Source organism: Buteo buteo, chromosome 19 (genome assembly GCF_964188355.1).
Source record: "Buteo buteo chromosome 19, bButBut1.hap1.1, whole genome shotgun sequence".
Taxonomy (NCBI): Eukaryota; Metazoa; Chordata; class Aves; order Accipitriformes; family Accipitridae; genus Buteo; species Buteo buteo.
This window is the reverse complement of record NC_134189.1, coordinates 4,545,869-4,572,861: the sequence shown is the minus strand read 5'-3', so window position 1 is coordinate 4,572,861 and position 26,993 is coordinate 4,545,869. Positions and strand designations below refer to the sequence as shown.

Here is a 26,993-nt window from a genome sequence, read left to right as displayed (position 1 = left end):
CCAATTATCAGTACACATCTCTTTTTCTCCCCCTGCCCTGTGACACAAAATGCAGTCAGAATAACAGGCCGGTCCGTGTCATGGCTTAGGCACTCGGGATGAGGAATTACTGCTGTCTAATCAAATCGCATACATTCCTCCGTGGATTTTATGCTTTAGCTTTTGGTAGATCTTCCAATATGTACAAGGAAAGAAAGACTTTGGCAGACACCAGACTGCATTCCTCTACCAGCATATTTCACTACAACCATTACAAGCATTTCAGGGGGGGGGAAGTAAGCAATCCCTAAATCCTGCACAAGCAGGAGGGTGAACAGACCGTATGGATGTGAAGAAGGGGAGGGCTGGGGCTGTGCGTGCTTGGTGTGCACATGCATGCAGAATTAGAGATTACACACCGTGATTCCCCATGTCTCTTTCCTGGGACATTTTCCTTCAGAGAGGTATCCTGCTTCCCACCTGCCCCCAGTACTGGGATTGCTCTCTGGGAGAAAAGGATGGAGAGGGAATTCCCTCCCTCGGGGGGATGGAATCCTGGTGTGCGGCTCCAAGGGGAGCTTCCACAAGTGTTCTTCGCAAGTCCTGAAGCTAGGATGCATGGTCGTAGGCTACAGACAGTGCTGATGCTGAAGGTCCACATGCCTTGACCTGTGCGAGCGCCTTTCAGTGCATCAGCTCTGATGGCATTTGGAATTGTCTCTTGAATTTTCTTTTCAGAAGTTGCGTGACTGCCCCAAAATTGGAGATCTAGCAAAAGCACATTTCTAGACCTTTTGATCCCAGGAAATAGCTCAAAATCATGAACTCTGTAAGCCTCCAAAAGCCAATGGAAATAAATAAAAAAAAGAAGATACTATTTTTTTAAGAAATTCATGATTTTTGAGTCATTCTTGCTATTTTTCCAGGTCCCTTTATTCATGGTTTCCGAATGCTTGTATGTGGCAAAGCTATGAGAACTGCTTTTGCTGTTCTTGAACTGCTTTCTGGCTTTCAGTTGGGAAAAAAAAACCCCTAAACATACAATGAATAAAAATTATACAGTTATTTGATGAGAGGCTGATTTTCCTCTCATCACACATGGGCCTATCAGACTCTACCTTTTGAAAGGATCACTTTATGCCACACATGAAAACACCTCTTTAGGACGGGAAGTACAATGGAGCTGCAATTCATGATTTGTATTACAATTATCTTCTGTGAGCGCCAAGTACAACTTTTTTCCTGACAATGCTGCCAATGGAGTCATAATCTATACCACAAGACTTTTCCAGAAGCGTGTACATAGGAGTTCACTGAATAATCATTCCCTGAAAATAAACCAGGCAGTGGGAACAAGTGAATGAGCTATGCAAGAAGAATGCGTGTCAGACGGACAGACGGACCCACCTCGTCACAGCAGGAAATGGTGGGAAGGAGACGGGTGGACAAACAACAGGAATAAAAATTTAGATGAACCTTTTGGCCCTTTTACCCTTTTCACCCCCCTCCACCATCAATTAGCCAATGCCAGGAAAGATGTCTCTGAATATACTGAAATGCCTTTGGGAAATATCTGACGGAAAGGTACCCCGAAGGTGGCCGACCCTCTCTGAGAAGTGCTGCTTGCCCTTGCCTGCTAGATCTGTGCTCTCCTCTCTCCCTCCTGGGCTCTCGCTGGTCAATGCAGGGCACAGGACTTGGAAAACCCACCAGAACGATAGGGTCTAACCCCTCGTTGCTGCAGGCACCACGTCACAAAACCCTTTCTTAAACCAGTGCATTTATTAAAAGCAGCCATGTCTCCTTTAGCCTCTGTTTTGGCAGCAGAAACAAACTCAACTCTTTCAGCCTCCTCTCATAAGTCAGGTCTCCATGGTCATCGCAGTGACCCTGCTCTGCACATCTTCTGCTTTGGGGCCATCTCTCTCCCAGAGAGGTGGCAAGTGTCCCACTTATCTGGCTACTGGCCACAGTATCATGGTCTGTCCGATGGGTCTATGGCTGTCCGGGTCTCAGCCCCAGCTCTCTTGCCCTCTTCTGCTCGTACCCGGGTGTGCTGGGGATGCACGGCCACGCGACATCCCCCTTGTGCATGTGGCATCCCCCTTGTGCATGTGGCATGCCTAATGCCCAAGGAGACCCCCACCCAGGGTGTCTTATCATCCATATGGGAAACCCCGGAGTCATATGAAATCCTTAGAGCATGCAAGGCTTAGTTTTCTCTGGGACAGGGCAGAGAGGGTGGGGAAGGAGGTGGTGAATTACTACCAGTTGCCTCTAGTGATGGGAAATGTTTGACAGAGCATAAGGTCTATGGTGGAATTCCTCCTTTTCCTGAATATACTGTGTTTCCTAACGCCTCCTGTCCTCTGGCCAGTGAAGGACTGTGAAGATAAAAGCAAAATTATTTTCGGGAGAGACTAAAAGCAATGTGGTGAAGTCCTGTGGCACTTTAAGATTCTTCTTTAAGTTCAACTTAGCCTTAGAGCCATTTAATCAAACTTACACCTTTCATTCTAAAAGAATTCATCTAGTATATGTATTTCTAAAGAAAAGAACTGGAGATACATACACTGCAGTTCTCAAAGCTAGAAATCACAAGGCAAGTAAAAGCAGTAACATGGATCAAAATCTAAGAACCTTACTTTTAGCATAAAATAGCAACAGTATTTTTAGACTCAGCTGCTCCTTAAAGCTTAGGGGTTTACCCACACTGACTAAAACTTAAATCATCAGGGTTTAATGAGAACAGGTCAAATAGATTTTCACTTTTTGGTCAGTGTTTCATTCAGTCTTATGAATGACTATCATTGCTACAGAAGGACCTGTAGCGGAAAAAATATCCAAATAATAAAAATGTAACCCAAACTGCCTCCAAAGAAAAAGGGGCCGTGATTCAGGAGAGCACTTGCCCTTGCTTCCCACTGCCCCAGCCCTCACTCAGCCCCGCACCTCTCCCCCTGCAGCCCCCAATGGGGTTGCATGCCTGGGTTTCGGTCCAGGGTGGGCAATAATAAATCCCACAGCCTCTAAAGCACATTGAAACATGTTTTGGGTGTTACGCTGAAGATTAGAAGGTGGACACAGAGTCAGGCCTCACGTTTGTTTTAGTGAATGACAGGAGGCAGCAGAGCCTGGAGAGGCTGTACCCACCGCTGGGTCCTGACAACTCTTGCCCCTATTCACTGGCACCCGCCGGTGCCCACAGCGTCACTTGTCTTATGCTAGTGGTAATGGACTTAGCTGAAGAACAACGGCCTGGGGTCGGTATCAAAGTCACGCCATTCATTTTGGTGCTAAAGTACCAGAAAACCTTCTTCAAGACTCCAGGAAACCTATTTTCGTACAAGCTGAGACTTACAGAAGCAGCACCCTGAGCAGCAGGGTGGCATTTAACAGTCTCTTCCCTGCGGATTATCCAGTGTCTAATACGAACCGAATTCACCTCTTGTAGAAACTTAGTGTCTTGAAACTTCTGCCTGTTTCTCCAATTCGGCTGAAATCAGCCAGTGCCTTCCACAGTGCTGGGTGGGGGTTAGTCGGAGCGAGACAGCATGATCACATACGTCTTGCATTCCTCGGATGACAGCCAAGGGGGAGAGGCAGCTCGGAGAGCTGGTAGGGGTGTATAACCAGATTAGATAACTGACTTCCCACTGCTGAGAGAGGGAGAGACAGCGCTGCTTTCAGCACTCCTGCTCCATTACAAATAAGTGATGTCATGACTTCAAAAAAAAAAAATAAATTACCTACTATCCTGTTCTGCTTCCCCCCCAAGATTGCAGAAATGGCTTGCTAAGAAAGAATTAAGATGTGCTAGAGATGGAGATGAAAGAGGAAGAGAAAGAGCAACAAGGCAAACTCTTCCTTCAGTTTAAACCAACTACAGAGCATCCTGAAAGAATGGCAAAAAAATTAGGAGGGTCAGAAAAAATAGGGCAGCTGTTTTTTCCCAATGTGGTTTTTCAAGAGTATTTAGCATTTGGATATTTCCTTTCACTGCTTTCTGCCATTCAAACTTTTTTGTTATTTAGCTTTTCAGATCAAAAGTGTTTTTTCCTATAAAATATAAAAAAATTTCCTAAGGCAAACTGTATTTCTGGCTGAGTCAATAATGTGTGGTTATCTGAAGCAGGATAAAATGGAAAAATGAAAACCTAAATGAACTTACTGAGCAGACCAAGTGGCTCAAGAGGTGCCCGAGAGTCAAACCTTGATCTGATGCAGAATTTATTCAGAACTGAACAGCCAGGTTAGGGCTTGTGAACCACGGCACAGTCTTGGCATAGTCTGTGTGCTGTTCACAGAACAGTTATAGTAGTGGAGATTGGTGAGCTGGGAACTCAAAGAGAAAGGTGTGGACCAGGCTGGTAAACACAGATATTCCCTACTTTTTTTTTTTTTTTTCCATAAGGAGACGGTGGAAGAACATTCATTTTTCAGGTTGAGAGGGTCTGTGTTCAGCCTCAGGGGAACTGTTCCACAACAGTTTACGTTCCTGGATTGCGCTCAGCAACCATTTGAAGAGAGTTCCTTTATAAGGACCTCAAGTGCAATAACATTTGAGGAGAAGGACTATGAGGGGAAAGGCAGAGGCTGGAGGTTTAGGAAAGACTTAACAGGTAATTTTGAAGAGTATCAGGTCTAGCTTTGAAGCTGACCCTGCTTTGAGCGGCAGAGCGGGTTGGATCAGAGGTTTGAAGGGCAACTATGAATTATTATTTGATTCCATGCTTCTATGTGAGAAGTGTGATTCCCCCCCACCATTCTCTTTTAGGACATTTACTGAAGCAGCCAGCAAAATAAAGACTTTGATAAGGAAGTGCAAGAGAGAATTGTTCTTGTTAATACCCAATACTGACAAGCGTGATATCAATAAAAAGAGGAAAATGAAGTGTTCATAGCATCATAGTTGCAAAAAAATGACTTGCTAAATTTTCTGTCCCAGACACAGCCTTTGGTTAGAACATGCGTGCTCAGGTATAGTCCTAGGCAACTGAACAGCACCCCTTTGAAAAGAGAAAGAACACCTTATCAAGGGCAATGGGTCCTGAGAAAGTCTTCAAAACTACTGCATTAATGATTCTATACACACACACAATGCAGAATCAACAGCTTTATAAAGAAGTATCAGGTCATTCAAGCAACATTCACCAGCTTTCTTTATCTAAGCAGTTTTATAGCCCTAATGAGTACAAAACAAGCACGTGATTCCTTCAGGATCACCAGCTCCTCTCTACATCTCTCTCTTCTTATGCCTGCTTTCAAGTTAGGCGCCTGCAGATGGTTATTAATAATCATTTCTACTTTGACAACTGCATCCAAAGTCTCAGTCAATACTGGGACTTCATTTTGGCAGACACTGCACCAACATGGAGAGGAGGGGACAGACCCCAACGTGAAGAGTTTTCAACTGAAATGAATGGCTGGTGCTAAGGCTAACAGAGAAACAGAATTTGTCCAATGCCCTGCAGAGCACATCAGAAAACAGGCCATGAACCTCCTCACTGTTCCTATGGGCTTTCAACAGATAAAAGAATTTTGCCATATATAGTTATTTTGCATACTTAAACCAAAGGTTTTAGGCTTAAATCAGGCTAAGTCAGAAGACTTGTATAGCTTGGATGTGGAACGTGACATGACCAACATGTACTGTGGCATACTGGCTTTGCACCTTTTCAGGCATATACAGAGCTGTGAGGTAGTCTTCAAATGGAAGAAATTATATTCCCATCACCAGAACAGAAAACTTAATTTTAAGGTGAAATAGCGACTGATTCTGCAAAGGTAGGGAGGACAAAGAGATGGCCCAATAAGATATTTTCATTTATAGCTTCCACAATTCTATAAAATGGGCATGTCTTAAAACTCCTCATTAGTTTCTTTCTTCAAGAGAAGAAATATCCACAAATTATCTGTCATTAAGTCCTCAGCACTGTCTACACACATTTCTTAGAGCCAAATTCAGTTGTCACTGACCTGTTCCACTCGGATATCAAATTCTCCATTCACCTTCTTCCCCTGGAAATATTTGGCCCTGCAGAAGAAATGAGAGAGACAAACATGGTTAAAGAAGATTTTTGGCTTTCGTTACATACTGCTTCTGCATTTCCCTTTTTGCTGAAGAATTTCTATCCGGGTCACAGCATGTTTTCCTAATTCCTATCTTCTGTCAGCTTTCTGTTCTCCAGGAGAAACCTGCCAAGCCAGATGAAAACCACATTGGAAAGTTCCTTCAAGGCTTGTGACTTTTTCATTTTATTTTCAAACTGAAAACCAAATGCTCTCCTAATGTTTTCCAGAGCAACAATTCTAATCGATGATTCCTTGCTATATCTTGTTTAATACTCAATCTTTATTCTGTAAAAGAAGGAGAGCAACATATGGCACGGCATCAGAAACTTCTTTTGATGTTGGGCAGGGATCTTTATCATCACAGCTGAAGTACTTGTGAAGCCTATTCTCTTGCTCTCTTTGCTACAGAGCTGCTTTTCAATTGCTTGTCTTTCTGCTATTGATTTAGAGAAACAGTATCTGCATCTACAGCGTCACTAATGAAGGATCTCTTCTCTTGAACTGAGAAACTGTACTTGCTTTGGAGTTGAACAGTGTCATGAGAAGGACGTACACCTTCCACCACCACTGCTCCTAGTTGCCTACGCTACGCAGACAGCAGAGGACTTCCAGAAGGATTGGTTGTTCAGGAGAGGAGAAGGCTGACAGTAGTGTTGGAGCAGAAAACATAGGACAAGGGCGGGCAGTTTTAGCTCTTTTATTCATATTTCTGTATAATGCCCCTTATATTGATAAGTCAACAGGGAAATTGCAAATATAATTTCTCCTGTGAATATTTCTCCCCAATTCTTCCCCTTGCCAAACAAGCTTGACAGAAGAAAATATGAATTTATTTTCTCAGACCTCCCCCCTAAAACTTCAGGAAGACCATATAGGTTCCAAAAAGTTCTTCTATTTGGAAAGCATTGAAAACACAGTTAAGCCCTGCAAGAGCTGTTTCCAGAGACAAAGTGACTCTCTGCATTCTGTTTCCAATTGGCAAAGAGAGGACAGAATAAAGAAGTAAAGGAAAATGAGGGGAAGCCGTCTTTGCTACCTATTTTATAGTATTAGCAAAAAAAAGAAGCTGGCTCACATTTTTACTATGTGTCTATTTGTTCCAATAAAAAAGGAGAGACAGTAGGAAGGCAATTTTCCCCATGGCTGAAACACACCAGTTTTCAGCTGAATGCTCCCCTCCCCCCAGAAATGTGAAAAGTAAATAAAAAAGTTGTTTTGTTTTGTCGATCTGGCTCAAAACCAAATCAAAAGTTTTCATTTTATTAGAAAAAGACATTAAAAAAGTCAAAAGTTTTCTCCTTCATTCTAACGAGGGTATCTGAAGGCTGTATCATGTTTCCCTTCCCAGACAGCCCATCCATCAGCATGGTGCTAATAAGACTTCTGCATAGATGTCAGTGAGGGACAGTGTAGCAGTCAGGTGTGACCAAGACCAAGGGGCTTGAACAACCCCTGTCCAGTATAAAAAGAAGAGCTCTGGCCATTTTCCCCCTCTTTTTTGAATTTACGAGAGTTGCATTCAAAAAAGCAGCTCAGCAGACAAGCTGAGACATCATGCCTCTAACAATAAACAGGAACGCAAAATGCACTTAATAATTCCATCATATTTCTGGAGGCACGGCTCTAGAGGGTTTGGCAACATTCCTCTCTCCTAAACATTGGGGATATTGCTGGAACCAGTGACTTCTCAAAAACTGGAATAAGCTTTAAGTGGGCCCACAGGAACTGGTCTGAAATTTGAGGCCCGCTATTTACTGGTACAAGCTTGTTTTTATTCCCAGCACACTCATAATGTATACTCCTTACCCACATTTATGAAACACACTTCCTCCCTCTATGGCCTCTCCTCTTTGCCGACCAGCTGGTTGCAAACTCCTTGGTGCTGCTTTGCTTCAGCTCGTAATGAAGTGTGATTAACCACAGTCTTCAGCTCGGTACAGATGGAGCAAAGAGGCTTCCACTGCCTAGTCCAGGAAATTAGCCTTCACACGCTTAAAAATTCCTCTCTCCCATCTCTCCGGTACTGGCTCTGCTCATGGATGGTCACACAGAGGGCACAGGCAGCATCAGGACTCATTGGAGCAGAGCAAGGGACCTCAACTTAGACACTGCCTGACGTCTCCTTCTTAGCCCTCTTTCCACACAGGTCTCATCCTGTGCCTCAGATAATTTTCTTTTAACAGCACAATCTATCACTTTCTTTCAAAGGCAGTCCCCCAGGAGGGTTAACCTGCTCCGAGTGGCTCTGAAGACTACAGGTGCTAAGCAATTTGCAGCCAAATATTTTGGTCAGCCCATCATTTTGACACAGCCCAGGGTAAGAATGAAACACTTCTTACTGAAACGTCTCTGAAATGGATGGAGTGATGTTTTCAATTTGCTCCTGGGGTTTTGGAGCCCCTGGGCAGTAGAAGCTATCACGTTGAGATGAAAAATGGCTTTAGCCTCACCCCGGAACCCCTGAAACTTCAAGCAAGCTGGAATCATTGCTGATGCTGTGGAAACATCACGATGCCTCCATTGCAAGAGGGAAGAGTCTTTTGGTCAGTACTGCACAACGTATTAAATGGCTTCTGGTCCCTCCAGCGGATGTGAGACGGAGGAAAGGAAGACCGCGCTGCTCTGGTGGGGATGCAGGAGAAAGACAGATCGATGTTTCTGGCAGGCGAGACCGTGCAAGACATTTGTGGATGTTCTCTGCCCCAAAACCACCTGAGCAAGGCTCTTCCAGATCTCCGCTTAGGAAATGACACGCTGCAGGGTTATCTAAGCAGTTTGTAGGGTGGCTGGGGAGCAGCACCCAGAAGACCAGTCAAAACCCTTTCTGGGAGCCTCAGAAGTGTCCCCACGCACCTCCAGCGCATCAGCGATGGGAAGAGCGGCTCATCGCCCCGGGAGGGGGCTGTCTGGCATCCGCCAGCTTGGGACACTGGGCAAAGCACTGGCCACAGAACCCCCCTCCTGTCCCGGGCAGCCTGCAGCACTGACCACTGCTCAGTTGGCTATCCCTTTATTTTAAAGCACGTCAGATGTTCAACCCGCCAGAACACAGCGTTATAATTTGGCTAGGCAGGGTGCAGATGGGGTGGTGAGGTTGCTGTGATCTCAGTAAATGAGCATGTAAACATGTTTTGACTGAAGAAAACGGCAGGGCCATGCTCAAGAGCAGTTCCTGGGTGGGATTTACAGCGCTAGGCAATGCATTTAAATGTAGCAGCACTGGCTGGGAGGGAGAAAGCACCATAATAAACAGCCAAATGTCTGCCCTGGCTTCCAGGGAGAAAGTTTGCCTTGAGGTGCTCCCTCTTTGTGATGAAGAAGCCGCATGCTCTGGAAAAGGACATATTTTCTGGGTGTAAGGGCATCAGGCAAACATAACTTCTGCTTTCCGCCTCAGTCCTGACATGATTACAGGGCCACAAGAAACCTGATACCTCTTCTTATGAAGTAATTTGGAAAGAATAAAAGCTTATTTTCCAGAGCTGCCATGAAACAGTCCCAGCCTGCCTCAGTGACCGTGGCTGGAGGAAGCATATACACAAATTTCTGTCAGATACGGAGTGTATCCTTAATAGCAGCAGGGAAAAATAAATTATCAATTCACCTCCAATTACCTACATACGAGCTAATTCACAGAAAGTCCATGTATAACATTAGCACCCTTAGGTGTCTGCAAACATCTCTGTAAGCAAGGGATACCAGCACTGATCCAAGACCACAAACACACCTGTAAGACGCTCGAATCCTGGGACAGCTTGTATTGCACATATGCAAGGGCTGCCTGAATCGGTGCTCCCCTGCACCTTCGTACTAATGCCTGTAGTCTGCAAATGCAGGGGTTCAGTCCTCATGGGCCATGAAGTTCCCCCGTCGAAGCCTTGTGTGCCACCAAGCCCAGGGGAGGTAGAGCTGGGCCAGTGGGCTACCAGTACGGGAGCTGGGGCCAGTGGGCTACCGGTATGGGACCTGGGGTCAGCCTGCACTGCTGTGCTGCTCCTGTGCCGTGGGGAAACACGGCGCAAGAGAAGCAACTCCCACACATAAAACGGGAGCTTCCAGAATTGGCAGCGAAGGGCCAAAACTCACAAGCTGCTTCTGTAAGGAGAGCACAGATCATCTTGCAATTTCTGTCTGTATGCTAAAATAACCAGTTACATCTGCCTTGTTCCCTTTCTGCTTTACAACAAAAGTAGGTCCAATGAGTGCTCAACCCATCAGCCAATACGTGTGCTCAGCACAGGAGCACAGGAGAATCTATTTGTGCAGAGCTTGTACTGTCTCTCCTGGAGTTATTTCTTCTCTCTTCCTTCTGCTTTTTTTCTCTCGGTGCAAAGAAGCTTATCCAAGCTGCTTAAGAGGACCGCTTCAATGTTTTCCTCTGGACCTGTGGGAAACAGAGACATCAGGGATGCAGCAGGGGACTGCACAGCTTCTGCCAGGCTGGAAAATGCTCTGCCCAGGTGAGGAATAGGAAAAGATGCCCAGGTATTAAGCATCAGTGAGAGAAAGTGCCCAAGGAGCTCTTCACCAGGTACAGTGCTACTAGACAGCAGCCCATGTAAGAAAAGCATCGTGAAGGGAGTAGCCAGGAGGGACAAGAGATTTGAAGTGATCGTGATGGCCTGGTGGAGGGCAGTGATTCAAAGCTTAAAGCTGTTCCTGCAGGTCCATTAGCTGGGCGAAGCAGAGAGTGTGACACATTATGGAGCTTTGAAGACAGGCTGGTATTTTGTATTAAATTCAGAGGACTTCTTCAGGGTATCCTGTAAAATGGCTCCTGTATGAAGCAATTTTCTAGGATAGATAGAGATAAAAGAAATATAGCTCAAATCTTCCTGTGAGAAACCTCAGGGGAGCTGATGTAGCAAACGTAATTGCAATCGCTGGTAGTATGTCTTGGAGTAACTGGGAAGCCATCCTTCAGACAAACAAGTAAGCCTGAGCCCAAATCCCCCGTGATGTGAACGAACCCAGGTACTTTTTGGGGAATCACTGTTAGACAGGGGCCTTGAGCTACAAACTCAGGACCAGGCTTGTACCTTCACCCCAGAAATGGGCTAAGTATCACTGAGAGCACACCAAAGAGGGGCACTGGGATATCATCACGGTAAATTCCTCCAAATCCTCTGACTGAGCTTGTGCCTCTGGAGCAAGACACGACAAGCAAAGCAAGCCAAGCCACGCTTTGGATGGAGACTACTACTCATCTGGAGCGGGAAGCAGCCTTTTCCACCGTGCGGAGGGGCCAGAGCAAAACATGCTGAGGAGAGGGGAAACGTGCGGGGCTCTTGGGGAGGGGCGGAAGAAAGAGGGAGAGAAATGGTGAAGAAGAGACCTGGGTAAATAAACCAAAAGGGATCCATGGGCAAATTTGGGAATTATCTGAATTATTTCCCTGGAATCACATTACACATATTTCTCTCAAGGCCCTTGGGAAAATAAGGGATGTAATTTCTTTCTGGATCAGCCTGGAAGAGGCGAGGCTGAAGCCCCCTGGATTGGGTGGGGGGGGACCTCGGGGAGGGGGTTAGCCACTGTACGAAATCCCCGTGTCAAAGGGCCTGGGGGCCCAAGTGATGCACAAGGCACTCACTGTATGTCCGCATTGTCTCCTTCATAAAAGGGGCTGGGACTGGGAAAAAGGAGACAGTTTCCAGGATACTGGCCAGCAGCCGCTGGAATGCCCCGACCCCCCCAGCCCCTACGCGCTATAAAGGCAGTGGGAAGGGAAAGGGGGAGGAGAGATGCATTTGTGCCCTTTTTTCTTCAGGGGTGAAAACAAGGAAGGTTTTCCTTTCAGGGGCCAGCCCTCAACCCCTTCACCGCTTCTCCCCAGTTTAGCAATACCCAGCTGCAAATAGTAAGGACTTTGGAGATGGTCAAGTCCTGACTACCCAGGGCATAGGGGGAGAAAAATCACTCCAGAAATGTTGAGGTCTGCAAACAGCTGGAGCTTTTGTCCATATTTGCTTTGGCCCGGAGACCTTTATGCACTGTTCAGCTATGGGATGGACTGGTTGGTAGTTAATATTTATGCTGAGAGAGTACCTTGAGGCAGGGGCAGGGGTTGTCAGGATGCTAAAGAGGGTGGAAAGCACGATGGATGTGCGCTTTGACACCTCAGAAAACAAGGTCTGAATTACAGGTTAAATGGACCAGAGGCAAGTGCAGAAAGAAGGAAAGGGTACCCACACCATGTGGACAGACAGGGAGGGACCAAGAGGTGAATCTAAGTTTTGGGTTGGGTCAAAAGGTAACCCTAAATACACCGAGACTTCGCCAGGAGCTCCACAAAAGTTTCAGCTCCAGCCCCGGGGTGCAGTATCGCTGTGCTCAGCCCCGTGCCACCCCCGGGGCGAGATCATCTTGTTGTCGGTGCCGATACCAGTACCTGGCTTACTGGAGCCACCGAATCAAGACCCAGCTCCGCTGCAGGTAGGTCCTCGGTGTCCGAGGTCGGGCCGTGGGAACAGACCGCCTTTGTTGCCTTCTGGGAAGAACCACAAGCCCCAGCCCGCTCTGGTTCCCGTAAAACAGCCCTCGAGGTGTTATTAGTTATGGGATCACATCAAGGAAAGAAACGCCTCTCCTGAAGAGGTTTGTATCGGGCTGTGATGGTGGCGGTGTTTTGGGGTTTGTTTTTTTTTTTGGTTTTTTTTTTTGGATAAAGGAAGTCCTCGTGGTGAGGTCCTTGATGAGGTCTGATGTCCCACCCTACAGGGCTGGAGGGATTTTCTTGGCTTGAACGCACACAGAAAGGGAAGCTTTGGGGCAGGAAGGGAGAAGGTTTTTTTTTTTTTAAATCTTCTTTTGTGAGTCCTCCCTTTCTCTCAGGGAACTGAAGGCCTGTTTTCGGGGGAGACCTGGGTTGGCAAGCCACCAGCACTTTAACGGTCGCAGAGACAACCATTCAGGCCGCTCTTTCTATTCAAGGAACTATGGAGTCCCACACAATACTGGCCTCCCAGCATCTTCCTGTGCCCCCTCCCGCTCGTCAAACAGGGGTAATCAAAGCCACCACCCCCCCAAGAGAAGAAACACTAGTTAGTGAAGCGCTATTGCTTTTGGGCACGGCTTTTTGTGCTTCTCCGAGCTGTCAGGATAAGAAGGGCACTTTGCTGTAGGTCTGGTCCCCCACCCAGGCTACATCGCGGTCACATTCCTCCCGGCCACAAGGAGCTTGGGGAGGGGGAGAGGTGGGTGGAGGTGGGGGGCTGCTTTAAGTACAGCATGAGGCAGCAATTTTCTTTTGCGTATTGTCAAAATAGTACGTTTGCTGGAATGTTTCCACGTTGCTAAATCTAGATGGGATGGCCTAGGAACTGTTTGCAAGGGGTATCATTTTGTTGAGGATTGGGCAATATTTTATTCCAGCCCACTCCTGCCCTCCCTGAACCTGAGGAGCAGGGGAACCGGGCTAACTCCAACCAGTGCTGAGGCAGGGCTGCTGGCTTGCAGGCAGAAGAAATCTGGCTCACAAACCTTGAGAAATACATCTGAGGGAGTTTTTTTATCTTTTTAATATGTACGGGACTAGGCAGGACATTCTGAGGTTAAATTCTATGCATTTATAGGAACTCTGGTAAAGCAATTAAGGTCCCAGATTTGACTTGCATTAGCATATTTATAACCTGGTGGGGAATGTTTTCCATATTCCTTGTGTCTATTTTTGTAATGATACTAATCCTTTACATTTCTGTATCACCTTTCATTTAGGAGCACTAGATCCCAAGTTGCTTTACATATGCAGGACAAAAATACAGGCAGACATGATGATGATATAGCTAAAAAAGATTGGAAAGCGACATGATAAATGCAATTTATTCAATATCTTTGACAGCTTTACTTCCTTTTCACCCTGATGCCTGTATGCTACGGAATACAGAAACTCTTCATGCTGCTTCAAAGCATGCGCGCGTGTGCACACAGACACACATTTAAGACAAACTTGCCTCCTCTTTCCCTAAAGGAAGAGAAATATTCAGTCCTGGGTAGACATGGCTAAACGATGAAAATGTAAGTTTTTTAGCCAGATTTGTGAAAATTTTACTTTTAAGTTTTTTCAAATTATAGCCACATAGTTGCACATAACTTGTGAAACCTTAAAAGGTCAGCCCTGTATAGTAAAAGCTAATTCATAATCCTTTATTGTCAGTTACCACCATGTTAGATGATTTTGGGCTTCTTATGGTGAAATATAGACAAAACTTTGCAGTTTAACCTGCAAGTTTGAGGTCAAACTTGAAGTATCAGTTCTGAATAAAATAATAATAAAGATAGATGATAATGAAGTCCAAAGCCAAAAGCTAGTCCAAACCTTCCCATTATATTTAAATGAGTTAGGTACAGAGATATTCCTCTGAATGGGAGCCATAGTATATAATCTTCAGCCTACTGAAAGCATAAAATTACTCAAGACACTCATTGAATATTTTTGAAAAGGAGTTCCTTGCAAAAAAATTAGGATTTAGGAAGTCCCATGTTACTAAAATTCAGTATTAGACTGTTATTATTGGACGAGTTACATTTTTTTGGACAAATGACATATTTGAGGCTCAATATTGTCATGTACTATCAGAAGTAAAAATAGTTTTGTTTTAATAAAAAAGGCTTGATAATTTCCTCTGAACAGTATAAAACAGTAATCCTGTCAGGTCAGTCCATAATTAGAACTGAATCATTACATTATTCTTATACAAAGGATCATTTCAGATGTATTAAGAGGATTTCATTCAGTATTAATCACAGTTTTTCTCTTCCTTCATCTTTAAATTTTTGGAGACAGTATGTTCAGGCAGATTTGGCTGTAAAGTAAATGGGAAAATAATAATGCAGTTTTGTGTCTCCTAAAATACCTCCTGTGGCTTTTTTTTTCCCTGTGAAACATGGCACAATCCTTGCGTGTAGAACTGCTGCACATAGGGCACAAGTATTTTGTGCAAGACAGCATGTAACACTGTTAGCATTTGGAACAGCCTGAAATGTGGACAAAACACACCGATGGCTCTGAAAAGTGACATGAGCTATTTCACAAATGCAACCAAGATACGTAACAAATGCAACAAGAACACCTTTGTTATGCTGTCTGGTCCAAAAAGCAATGTTTTTAGCATATGTTGTTAATAGGAGCCTTAGCTGTTCTTGATCACTTCCCAAATAAGCTGTTTAAAAACGAAGCATTAGGCTAGAAAGCTGAGCGCTTTCGCAGAGGATGGGGGTTAACAATTCACAGTACTAAATCCTGTTTGATCTGCTGAGAAATTCAACCCAGCAGGAGCATGATTTTACTTAATAACATGTCGGGCAAGGAAGTTGCCAGAGGTGGGATGTTTTCCTCCTGGCTGAGGTCGGGCTGCCGGAGCTGGCCCATCTGCCATTACATGGAGTCCTGCCATTCCCCTTCCTCACGGTCCCGCTCCCTTTTGCTGTGCTTTTGCACGTGCGCACGTGTGCGTGTGTTCACGTCCGAGCTCCTTTTTTTTTCTGGCAGCTGCTGTAGGTGAGTTGTGGATGCGTTTTTGGAAGTCTCCCAAGGCACAGACACTCCCAGCCCACAAGAAGGTGCCTCATTCTCCAGGTGGAGGCTACCCAGGTGAGATAAGTGCCATTAATGACCGAAGAGAAGCAGAGTTTTTCCCTCGTGTGCCGATGCACAGATACATTCACTGCTGTGGGTGCCTCTGAGGACTGCCTGGCAAAGCCAAGAGCACGAGGGAGCCGTACAGATAGCGTTCTCCTCTCGTGTACCTCCTACACGTGGCAGATTCACCGTGTGCTTCCTTGCAATGCGCTAGAGCAGGGTGTTGGAGAAGGATGGAAAATTTGTCAAAACATTGCCACTTTAACAGAAAGCTGGGTGAGTTCCCTTGCTTTTAATAGAATGTACCTTTCTTTTACTGCTGCTAATGCGGAAAGCAGCTGATCGTATTCTGTGGGGCTCACGTTATTTTTATAATACTTTGTCTTTGGAATAAACAAGACCATATTGTATGTCAGGAGTGGTAAGGATTTTATGGAGAAAGACAGGCCATGGATTCCCATGGATGGTCTTTGCTTCCTCCAGACGTCTGAGAGAAGTTGAGTGCTATACTGTACCATCAGAGACACAGTAGCTCCTTAAAAATAGTCACTTTAAAAGTGCATTCAACATGCGCTCGCCTATTTGCGTTGCTGGAGCATTTCATCATGCACTTGTGCAACACCTTGTCCTAATCCACAATTGCCGCTCTTTGCCTCTGCTGTAATACAAACAGTGGTGATAAATTAATGTCTGGCTTGGCAATATTGCTACAGTCTCCAATTATGAGAGAGTGTTTTCTTTTAGAGAAGAGAAATCAAATGGCAGATTCCACTGTCTCTCACCCTTCCTGCCTGTGAACAAGCTAGTCCTTGTTGTAAACCCCATGTAACTTGCTGCGGGGGAGGAGGCATTGTGGAAGCCCCCCGCCCTTAAAATAAAGGTAGTGCTTTAGTTGTTGTTTCTTGGGGATCTTTACTAGCAGAGTTAACTCTTTCAAAAGGAGAAGGAAAGGATTTCTTGAAAACCAAATACAAAGGTTTCACAAGTAGCAAGAACCAGAGCAGGCAGAGGTTAAATGCATTGCAAACACGATGCTTCTTCCAACCCCAAAATCACCAGCGCAGAAGTAACAATAGGTTGTTGATCACCCTCCAAAGCCTGAGACTGTTTGCCTACATGATGCAGAGTGGACAGCCAGAATCCCTGCATAACCAGCCTCTTCAGCCGTGCTCTCACAGGGCAAACACTGCTGCCTGGGGCCGGTCAGCTTGAGCTCATGTTAACACCCTGGCTGAGACCAAGAAGATGACTGGCATTGCTCAGAAGTACCTTACCAAGAATAATCATCCACAAAGTCATGGAGCCACTGCTCTCAAGGGCTCACTGAGTTTCCTGGAGACACAAAAATCAACTGCCAAGTAGCACCCCTGGCCTACTGGAGTGGTAGCACTGGTATGCTCTCTCAGAAAGGACCACATACTACTTTCAGGCTGAGGAAGTTTCTAGGCATGTGTTTCTGTCTGTGCTACAAAAAGCCATGGAAATCTCTGGCAGACAAGGGTTAGTAATGCTCTTTCCTTGGTTTTCATGTCATACGTATGTCAGGATACAGTCATGATGCATACACTAATTTTGTTCAGTGCCCTTACAGCCTTAGGCAGAGGGAAGGCAGGGAGCCTTTGCAAGCAGCATTATTTGGTGTCCACGAGCTTGTGGATAGAGGCAGAGAGCTGGGACGAATGAAAGGGGTCCCGCATCATGTGTAGAAACTGCTGAGTTACAGACAGTAGAGGGATAGCCTACACAGCAGGATACACGGAGTGCTTACACGTGAGCAGAGGAGTGAAGACAGCACGGGTAGCTGTACCTCCTCTTTATATCTCCCAGCTGCTGCTCCTTGGGCAAGCTCAGCTCACAGACCACGAAGCCTGCATGACAGAACAGCAGCTGGGAGATATAAAGGCAGGGATTTGAGCGCAGTGAGTATTTTAAAACATGAAAACACTGCGACAGAGTCCAACCCCTCCTTGTCCTTTCCCCTGCCCAGACTACCTTCAGCACCATTAATCTCAAGAAAAAACTAGATTGGCCTTTGAGCTAGGGCTTTCCTCTCTGATTACAGTGTTTGCACTAAGCAGTGCCGGCTAAGCCCCAGATGCTGGAGCTCTGCATTAGAGGCCCTCCCATCCCCAGCTGGAGGATGCTATGTTAAGGGACTGCCACCTGGCAGCATCTTCAAGGAACTGCAAAGACGCCAAGCAGAGAAGGAGGTTGGTGACCATCAGCCTGCTGGGACAATTGCAGGTGCACTGGGGAAGGAGAGATTAGGGTTGAGCCAGGCTGGTGTTGCCAGCTGAACTATCTGGTATTAGGAGGCTGCTACTGTAATAAAAGACACTATGCTGGTGAATGTTTGATACTCAATCCACTTATCGGGGACTTGCCCACTCAGTTAAAAAGTTGTTTTTCCTTTGAGAAAAAACCCACTGTTTTCCCTCTCTTACTTCAAGTTGGCTAAAGAAGCCTGACCTAGTTGTACTCAGTCATTGTGCCTTTTTGGCTAAGCTTGCTGATCCAAAAATGCCCTATGTGTGCTCATACATTAAGGCTATGAAGTTTGTCAATGAGCACCAAATGAACATTTTTTTCAAGAAATACACGAGAAAAGCCTACTCTGCCATTTAGGCAAGTCATTGGACAGACACCAACCTAGAGCCAGAGTTGGTGACCTAGATGTGAAAGTATCTGTGTACCCCCCTGCAGATGCCCCGTGCTTCCCAGATCCCTCTCACCCCCCAAACTTTGTGGAGCTGAATTCAGCAGGGAGGACCGCAATGACTTACCAGTCTGTGTGTGCGTCATCGATCACCAGGAGGATCTTGGGTTTCTGGGCCACAGGCGGTGTGGGGCTGGCTGAGTGGTCAATTAGTCCTGCAGCCGCTTGTGTGGTCTGCTTCATGGCACTGGAGATGGAGCTGAAGATGCTGGTGCCAGTAGAGGAAGAGAGCGAGGGCTGCGGTGGCTGCGGGTGTTTTCTCTCCATGGCAGGAGAAACTGGGGAGCTCGTGGAATTGTCAGGGCGCTGCAAGTCCATCATGTAGCCGTTGGGCAAATTTGCCACGAAACTACTGTCTGAGAGACGCCTCCGGAGGAAATTCATTGTTGCAGTGTTGTGTGGGAACCTTCTCAGCAAGAGCGAGGCTGGAGAACAGTGTCACTGGTCCCAGGGAATGTTTCTCTGTGTGTGTAGGGTACCTTCTTGCTGTCCAGGTAGGCAGGCGTTCCCCCTTGAAATCCTGCTGGAGAAATATGCCTTAGTTTTTCAGCAATATTTTCTTTCTCTCCTGTGGGAAGAGAATAAAAGACATATACATCAGATACATAATGTGAGTCTGAGATAAGAAAATCTCCTTTGGCCTTTTAAATGGGTACCTTAATCAACAATGAGAGGAAAAAAGACTGCTGGTTTCTATGCAGTATACTACACTGGTACAGCCAAACAGATAGGACAAAGCATATTTCGTGGCACTCTCTCATCCCAAAACATTTTCTGATCAGGGCAGACTACCTTGCACTAGTTTAGGGGCTAACAATTCTATAACTGTTCACCGTGGGGAAAGAAAAATTATTCTGACCATAAATGTTAATTTTCAAAAGAGAGACAGCTTATTTCTGGCATTTTGTGTGTTGGAAATAACACATGGTTGTTGCAGAGTAACCAGCAAATGATCCAACAGGGTAAAAAGTTGTATCATCTTTGGCAGGCTTGTAAGCAAGGCTCTGAATTTAAGGAACAAACATCCTAAATTGAAATAGCTTGTAGAAAAGAAATAGTGGAAAAATCCCCATACACATCTTGATCAAGTTCAGTGGCAGCTTCAAACTACTCGTTTCTGTCCCTGCTGCTCTCGGCACTCAAAATTAGACTTTGAGCCAGGTGCATGCTGGTGGTTGCTAGACATAGCAGACTACCTGATTTTACAAGTTCACTTGTAGGATTTTTGCAGGTAGTCAAAACTAGAAGTTTGGCTGTCTAATCTTCACATACTTTTTTTTTTTTTTGCTGTTGTTGGGTTTTCTGTTTTGTTTTAAGAAGAAAGGTCTTTTACTCTGCTCATCTTTTCCAGTGAGAAAATGAACACCGTGAAATATAACTACTTGGCTTTTCTCCCTTGACTGAGTATGATGACTTTATTTTTACCCAGAACACTACGTTTTTCGGTAGTTAAATAATCTCACAGGGTTAGTTGTTACTTTCAAAAAAATTTTCACCTGCAGGCATAGCCCAGAAATGAGTTTTCCACAGTAATTCCCCAAGACCTTTTATCTGCTGAGACAGCCTTTGAGTCTTGACCAGAGGCTGGTTGGTGAGATTTAGGGAAAAAGAAAAAATGTATTGCTGGTAAAACATAAATATTTTTCAAGACAGACATAGCCACAGCAACAAAAGTGAGAGTTATCCCATACATCAAGTGAGATGAGTCACACGGATTCCTGGTATCATCGCTAAACCATGCCCCAACCCCCTTCAAGTCTTTTTGAATGAGCCCCCTACAAACGCTGGAGCTCCTTGCCTTGACCCGCCTGGTTTGGCCTCCCTCACTGCTCACGCTCTTGTCCCAGTCTCCAATTGCCTCCTGACGGCAGGATATTGTCTTTTCCCAGTTGGTCCAAGAGAACTCGGCGTCTGCGAACCTTCCTCCTGGACCTGTGGCTGAGAGCTCATGGAGCAACCAAACAGCTTGCTTAAAACAAGCTATCGTTTGTTTTTACCTACTGGGATTTACAAAGCTTTAGAGACAGAGGGTCCAGACCTGTCTATGTCCGTACCTCTCTCAGCCCCCAGAGCCTTAGGGAGGCTCGGATGAGCCTGCCTGGAGTAAGTGAGCTACAAAGGGCCCCTTGGCACATGTCCCCCAAATCTCGTCATCCGTCATCACCCCGATCCTGTGGGCACAGGATCCATCTGGAGCAGAGGGCTCCCTGCTGCAGCTGCTGACATCAGCTTATTAAAGCAATTTTTCTTTTGATTTCTCAGCCCTGGCAGTACAAGTCCTCTGACTTTGCCGGAGCCTGGAGGTAGTCTTTTCCCAGGGAATAGCTCAGGAAATCTTTAATGACTTCCTGCCACATTTACAGTCGATAACGTATCTCGAGGCATTGTGCTGACTTCCCGCCTGGTCCTGGCATGCCTGGTGACTTTACAACATCAGCAAATGCATGCACTGGTGAGCACTTCAGTACACGCTCTGTTTATGCAGCAGCTGTTCCAAGAAGCAGGTAACATATATTATCCATCAATTACGAGCCAGCTACTTACCTCATGCATATATACACACAGCACTTGACCTACTCGTGTCCTACCACAGTTAACTGTGAGTGCCAGCAGAGAGCCAGCACCAGTTACCTGTCCGGGATGACCGGAGTGTGGAGCCTACAAAGACTTTGGGGACTGGTATACTACAGGCTGGGTAGGAATGTGCTGCACTGTCCTCTGCTCAGGAAACTGTGTTTTCTACCTTCCACAAGACAAATAAGAAAAAACACCTCACTTTAATGCCAGTCCGCTCAAGAGTAGGTCCGGTCCTGGTTAAGAGGAGCATCCCAGAGATCTGACTACTGTCGAAACGGCTCCATGCGACTATCCCATTACTGCATACAGCAGTTAGGCAGGCTCTCTTGGAGGACCTTCGCGTTACCTGGCAAGAGGTAGGATGTAATTTCCATACCAGTCTCAGGAGAAGCGGTTTTAGCACAAGATACCTGCTCCTTGCACAGCATCACAAGGAGCTGCCGGTTCCTGCTGTGGCAGCTCTCAGCCACGGGAGGGAACCTGGCCCCAGCCATACAGACTGGACAAGGCTCTTTCCACAAGCCGGTATCCTTGGGACAGGGTCCAGCAGGACTTGCACACCCTTGAAAACGTTTCTCCCCCACTGCCAGGCGCTTGCATGGCTCCTTCCTCCTCTGCGAGATTTGCACTCTCCAAAAGAACGTGGGCTCCTTGCAAAGCACTGGCAAGTAAAGCAATGGGCAAATATCTCTGCCCTGTGGAAGAAGGGCATGGAGGCACGTGGCATAGGGCGTCCCAGGGCTGGGAAGGGGCAGAATACCCAGCGATGCCCCTGGAAGGCACACAGCAGGTTTCCTCTGCAACAGCGATTCCCAAACTGTGCCCTTCAGGGTACTGTTTACAATAAACAATTTATCATACTTACTGCAGGGCTATGCCCACTTGCCTCCTGGACACTTTTAAACTGCGATATTTACAGTGAGCCATCATTTTTTTTTCCACTGGGGGTTTGGTAGTGGAAGATGTTGCCCAGGAGACACTGGGAACTGGCAAAACTCTCTTGTCCAGAGCGTTTGGGACGCTGCACTGAAGCTGGCCTTTCCCTCTGCTGGCTGGCACTGCCTCGAAGGCTGCGAAAACTGGGCTGCGTGCCGTTGGCTCAGGAAAGGAGGAGAGAAAACCTAAGCAACTGATGTCACGGGGAAATCTCCCTCCAGCAAAGCACGCGGAGGCTAAATTCAAATGGGATGACACTGCTGCAGCGGAGAGTAACGCCTGGCTCCGCTCTGGGCTGGGGGACGGCGAACCCGCCAGGAACTTTGACTTCGGGTCTGCCAAAGCGATGGCACAGACTGTCCTCTCAGTACGTATGTTTTTCTAATGAGCTGGGTAATGCAATTAAAATAAACTTTCTCTTTTTTAAAAAATGAAGTAATTGGTGGCTTCGTTGCATTGATTTATCGATTGCCATTAGTGCCGCCACAGAGACCTTTTCTGCAATGGGAGCTGCGTAAACTGCCTGCAGATTCCTTTGCTTACTGGAAAACCTCACGGTCTGCTTCTGCATGATGCACACTTGCTGTTATTTAACTACCAGCAGTAGGCACTTTCATACAGGCACAGGCTGAGTAGGTTAGGACCTCACGTTCCTACTGCTTGAAGCTCCCTGTAGACATCCCGAGGGCTCAGCAGGTGAGGCCAGATCTGGCTCTGTGCAGCTCTCCCAGCACGGCATCCACCCAATGTACGTACAGGTCCTACCCTAGCAAGCAAGCAGGACTGTAACTTCAGCAAAACCAGGAGCCAACAGCAAATTCAGAAGCAAGACAAATCTGCTAAGTGATGTTTTGTCACTCCAGAGCCACAGGTAGGAGAGCTGCTGGCTCTACACCATCAGGTTGTACCTTGCCTCTGTGCACACCGGTATCTTCCTACAGCTCGCGTGGAAACGAGTCGCCTACTTAATGCTGTGCCAGGCACAAACCTGCGCAAAGGAAGGCCTGGAGTTCCTTGCACAGCTGAAATACAGCCCATGGTCTGCTTCCAGGTGAGGTAGAAGCTCCTGTTGAGTTCCTCAAGCTGCAACACAGCAGCTGCCTCCCCACCACACAGGAGTAATCTGCTGCTGTGTGAAGTGGCTGCTCCTGAAAGCTAGCTGGGAAAACAGCGGGCATCTGGGCTGTAGAGCTGCAGGTCGGGGATCTGGGCTATATTTCAGGGTGGTGAAAAAATAAACAAGGCATGGGTGAATTAGTGAGTCCTGAAGAAAGAGAACAGGCAGGAGGGAAGGGGAGAGGAGGAGGAGAAGGCACAAGCAGAGAGGGAGGAGGTAAGCAGGAATCGGTTTAACCAAAAGACAATGTGGAAACGTGGAAATCCCAACAATGAGAGCACAGATAAGGAATCAAAAGGAAACGATGTGAGCAACTAAATGAAGCAAAGGCAAGGTCAATTAGAGCTGACCTTGAAAACACCAGCAAAGAGGCTAGCACTGCCAGCCCCATACTAATACACAGTTAAACTTCTTGGCTGATATTTTCAGAAGGGCAAGAGAGGATAAGTAATCTGCTCCCTCAGCACATTAACAGCAGCCAGGCACCTACCCACTTTTTCTCAAGGATATACTCCACAGAGATGCAAGTTTTTTCCGAAAACCTGTTGACACGCGTTAGAAAACAAGAACAAAACGTTCACTTAAACCTCTTGCCAAATTACTTTCTAATGTGCGGTAGCATCCAGAGGGAACCAAACCCAATTAGCTGATATCTGTTAACCGTGCTTAGATTTCCCCTGAGCTTATCTATACTGTCAGGTAATGAACTGACATGACCATGCCAGCCTGCATCCGATTCCTGCTCGACAGCCTCGATGGAGCAATGCTGGGGGTGGCAAGATGGAAAGCCAACATGAATGTCAACAGTCGATGTTATCCTCCCACCTCGCTGTAAGGGAGCCGCACACTTACTTCTGCCTCATTATGGATGGAAAGATGAGGGGATGCTCCTCACCTGGTACTAATACCCCTCACATCCATTTGTGGATAGTCATTAGCATATATGAGCATTTTAAGATATCCCCATGTGTCCCTCTCTGCCTTCAGGCATATTGACACACTGTGGGAGTGGACTTCTGTGGAGGAACAGCCATGTCAGGGAACTCCAAATCTGGCTCGCTGGCTTTCCACATGTATTTTCAAAAAGAGAAAAGCAAGAGATTATTCATTATTGTCAGGCTTTCAGTGTTTCACCATAAATGGCTTCAAAATTCCCAAGCTTGACATACCTTGGCATAGCTTGGCATTTCTAAAGAAGAATTGAAAGCAGAATAAAACAATTAGTTCTGAAATTAATCAGAACTTTTGTTGGGTTTTTACATCACTTGCCACAGTTTTGGACTCGAGAAGCTCACGTGTTCAAACAATTCTTGGTATTTTTCAGTGCAAGCTGAAATTCCACAAATCAGGAAATTAAAACAATAGGGGTTAGAAAGAGAAAAGGAAAAGAATAAGGATACACCCCACACACACACTCCCATTTTTTAAACTGAAGCATTTGCAAAAAGCGTAAGGGTTGGAAAGACTGCATGCCATCCCAAAGAACAGAGGAAAGCAGAGAGTTTCCATGCTGGTGTTCAGTTTGCAGAAAGCTTTCCGAAGCGTCAGCAACGCAATACAGGTCTAACATAGATGCTGGTGGAAATTTTCCAAAGTATCTAAAACTACAGCACAAATTCCACCTAAAATCAGAGGGGTTTGTGCATGCGGGTGCCAGAGACTCTTCTGGAAATTGTGCATCTGCTATGACTGACACCAGCAGAGCCGTGCTGTCTCTTTGAGGGGGTTGCAAGAAGTCAGGACCCTGCAGCTGGAGGGGTTGGCAGGGTAGGGGAGCTGAGACACCATGCCAGCAGGACAATGATGCTGCCCAGAGCCGGAGTTCCCTGTTGTGTGTTACACAGTTGCTTGCCAGAATTTCACTTGCTTCCCAATTTTTTTATTACCTTTCACAGCAGCAGTGATTTCCTTTAGAAATGGGCTCTTCAAGGATTTTTGCAAGAAGTCAGTGTCTTTTGCATCCAATTTCTCTGTTTAGAGAGATCCTCAGAGATGCCAGGAGGTCTTGTTGTCAGAAATGAATCATTTCACAACGTTCAACATGCTTCATTAAGCCAGCGATACATATAAAGGTGCAACAATTCTCTTGTCTTATTGCTGCATTCTTGTAGACCTTAAAAAATCCCCTCTACTTTCTTGGGTGGCTGTTTAACTAGAAAAGCCTAGGCTTTGCAAATCTTACTTATCTTTTCAGTTTGCAAAGCTATCAGTGCTTTCTATGTAGCAGTTTCACCACAGGGCGTTTGCCTTGTCTGGTCCTGAAGATAACGGGTGTGTGCATACTAAACAGAGCGCAAATGGCACCATTCCCCAAAAGCTACACCCAGCACAGAAAATGAGTTAGTCTGTTTCCTCTTTTGCCTGTTATTTCATAATAACAGGCGAGGAAAAGAAGTTAAAAAGAAGAGCCTAAAATGAGAAAATGTCATTGTAAGATCATCAGTCTTTTAAGTAGATTGCAAAGGAAGATGACTAAAGCCATTAACAATAGTGAAAAATTTCCTAGTGAAAAATAAATCGGAGTATTATGATAATACTCTATGGCTTTAATACCCCCAAGAAAAAATTATGATGTGCTACTTCTTGGAAACAATACATTATTTCCTCATTTTATTCTCACTGTGGAAATCCTGTTGGCACCTAACAGCCACAACGTTGTCTCAGTGGTAATATCCCCTTGTCAAGGAGCTTAGGGAGGCCTTTTGTGGCCTGTCTCTGTTCAATATCAATACTTGCTTATCAGCAAAGCCAGACCCAGCTCAACTGGCATGGGCAGTATGGGGCAAAGAAATCCTGTGCTAATCCTTGAATACTATAGAGCCATCTCCATCTGAAAGTCAGCTGAGTTGGCATACTGTCTCCATTTCTCATTTCCCTGAAGTATTGTGGTCATTCCCACCCCGAGCAATAGCGACACTAATGCTTCCATTAAGGCTAATACACACATGCCAAAGTAGATCCTTACAATTATATTAAAGAAAAGCAGGAGACACCAGTACAAACCGGAGAATTTGTAGAGATAAACGCTCTGCATGTTAAGCAGATGAAATAATAAGAAAGAAGCAAGCAGGGCCTGAAGCCCCCATTTTCTTCCTTCCCAGTCTTGGATCTGACACAGTTCACGTTGTGTGTTTGAGTCACGCTCTAAGTTTCCTGCAGTATCCACACAAGTCCTGATTTCATGGTGATAAGAGCGAAAGCAGTCCCAGACACACCATTAATAGAGCAGGGATTTCCTTCAGCTGAGAGACGCATTGCTTTGAAGAGTGCTGATCTGAATAAAATCAAGAAGCTGGATGTATTTAATATGTAGGGCCTGCCAATATCCATTAAGACTCATCCGGATAAAAGACGCCTAAGGGACTGACAACTCACAGGTTCTCAGAGGAAAGTGCAGCAGTCTGCCCAGTGCTAATGGGGCTCCTGTCTTGATTACGATCACATACTCTTCCTCATTGCTGTGCTATTTTCTTTCTACTGTATTCCGATTCTGCCACAATAGACTGGTTATTCAAAATGCGGGTAAATAGAATATTTTGTTACTACAGATTTAACTAGATATGTTGGGGGGAAAAAAAAGTACTACAGGTCATGAAAGGGAAGAAACAATTTGCTAAGAAGTCATAATATACACCAAATAGATAATTATTATTTAATAGACAATGATAAGGATTTTGTTTGGAGCACAAATTGTATTGCTTTTCATACATTTATAAGACAAAAATGGATTGCATATTTCCAAATAACATATCTTCAAACACAATTCTGCAATTCTTGCATCAATGCTTCTAACTCACTTTAAAATGCCACAAAAAAATTCAATTTCTTTCCTAAATGTTCTATGCTTCTGGGGGTTAAAAAGTTCTCCTTCAAACATCTGAAGTCTTCCAAACCATCTGTAGTGCTAGTACACACCATCTAAGTTTTGCTGCCATTTGCATCCACCCCTTTTCTCCCCCTTGCACCATTCTAGACACCACCCTATCCCAGTTTCCTAGATTTTTCCCATATGG

General features: G+C 45.6%; 1 protein-coding gene across 2 annotated transcripts in view; it reads right to left on the bottom strand.

Moving 5' to 3' along the window:
- SYN3 (synapsin III) overlaps positions 1-18,734 on the bottom strand; it is a 176,707-nt gene extending 157,973 nt beyond the window's left edge. For both annotated transcript variants that reach the window (XM_075051079.1, XM_075051078.1), the window contains exons 1-2: positions 18,418-18,734; positions 5,959-6,016 (exon numbers count right to left, since the gene is read on the bottom strand). In XM_075051079.1, the coding sequence (XP_074907180.1) occupies positions 5,959-6,016; positions 18,418-18,734 (375 nt within the window). The remainder of the gene's footprint in view (positions 1-5,958; positions 6,017-18,417) is intronic.
- Between the last annotated feature and the right edge of the window lie 8,259 nt (positions 18,735-26,993).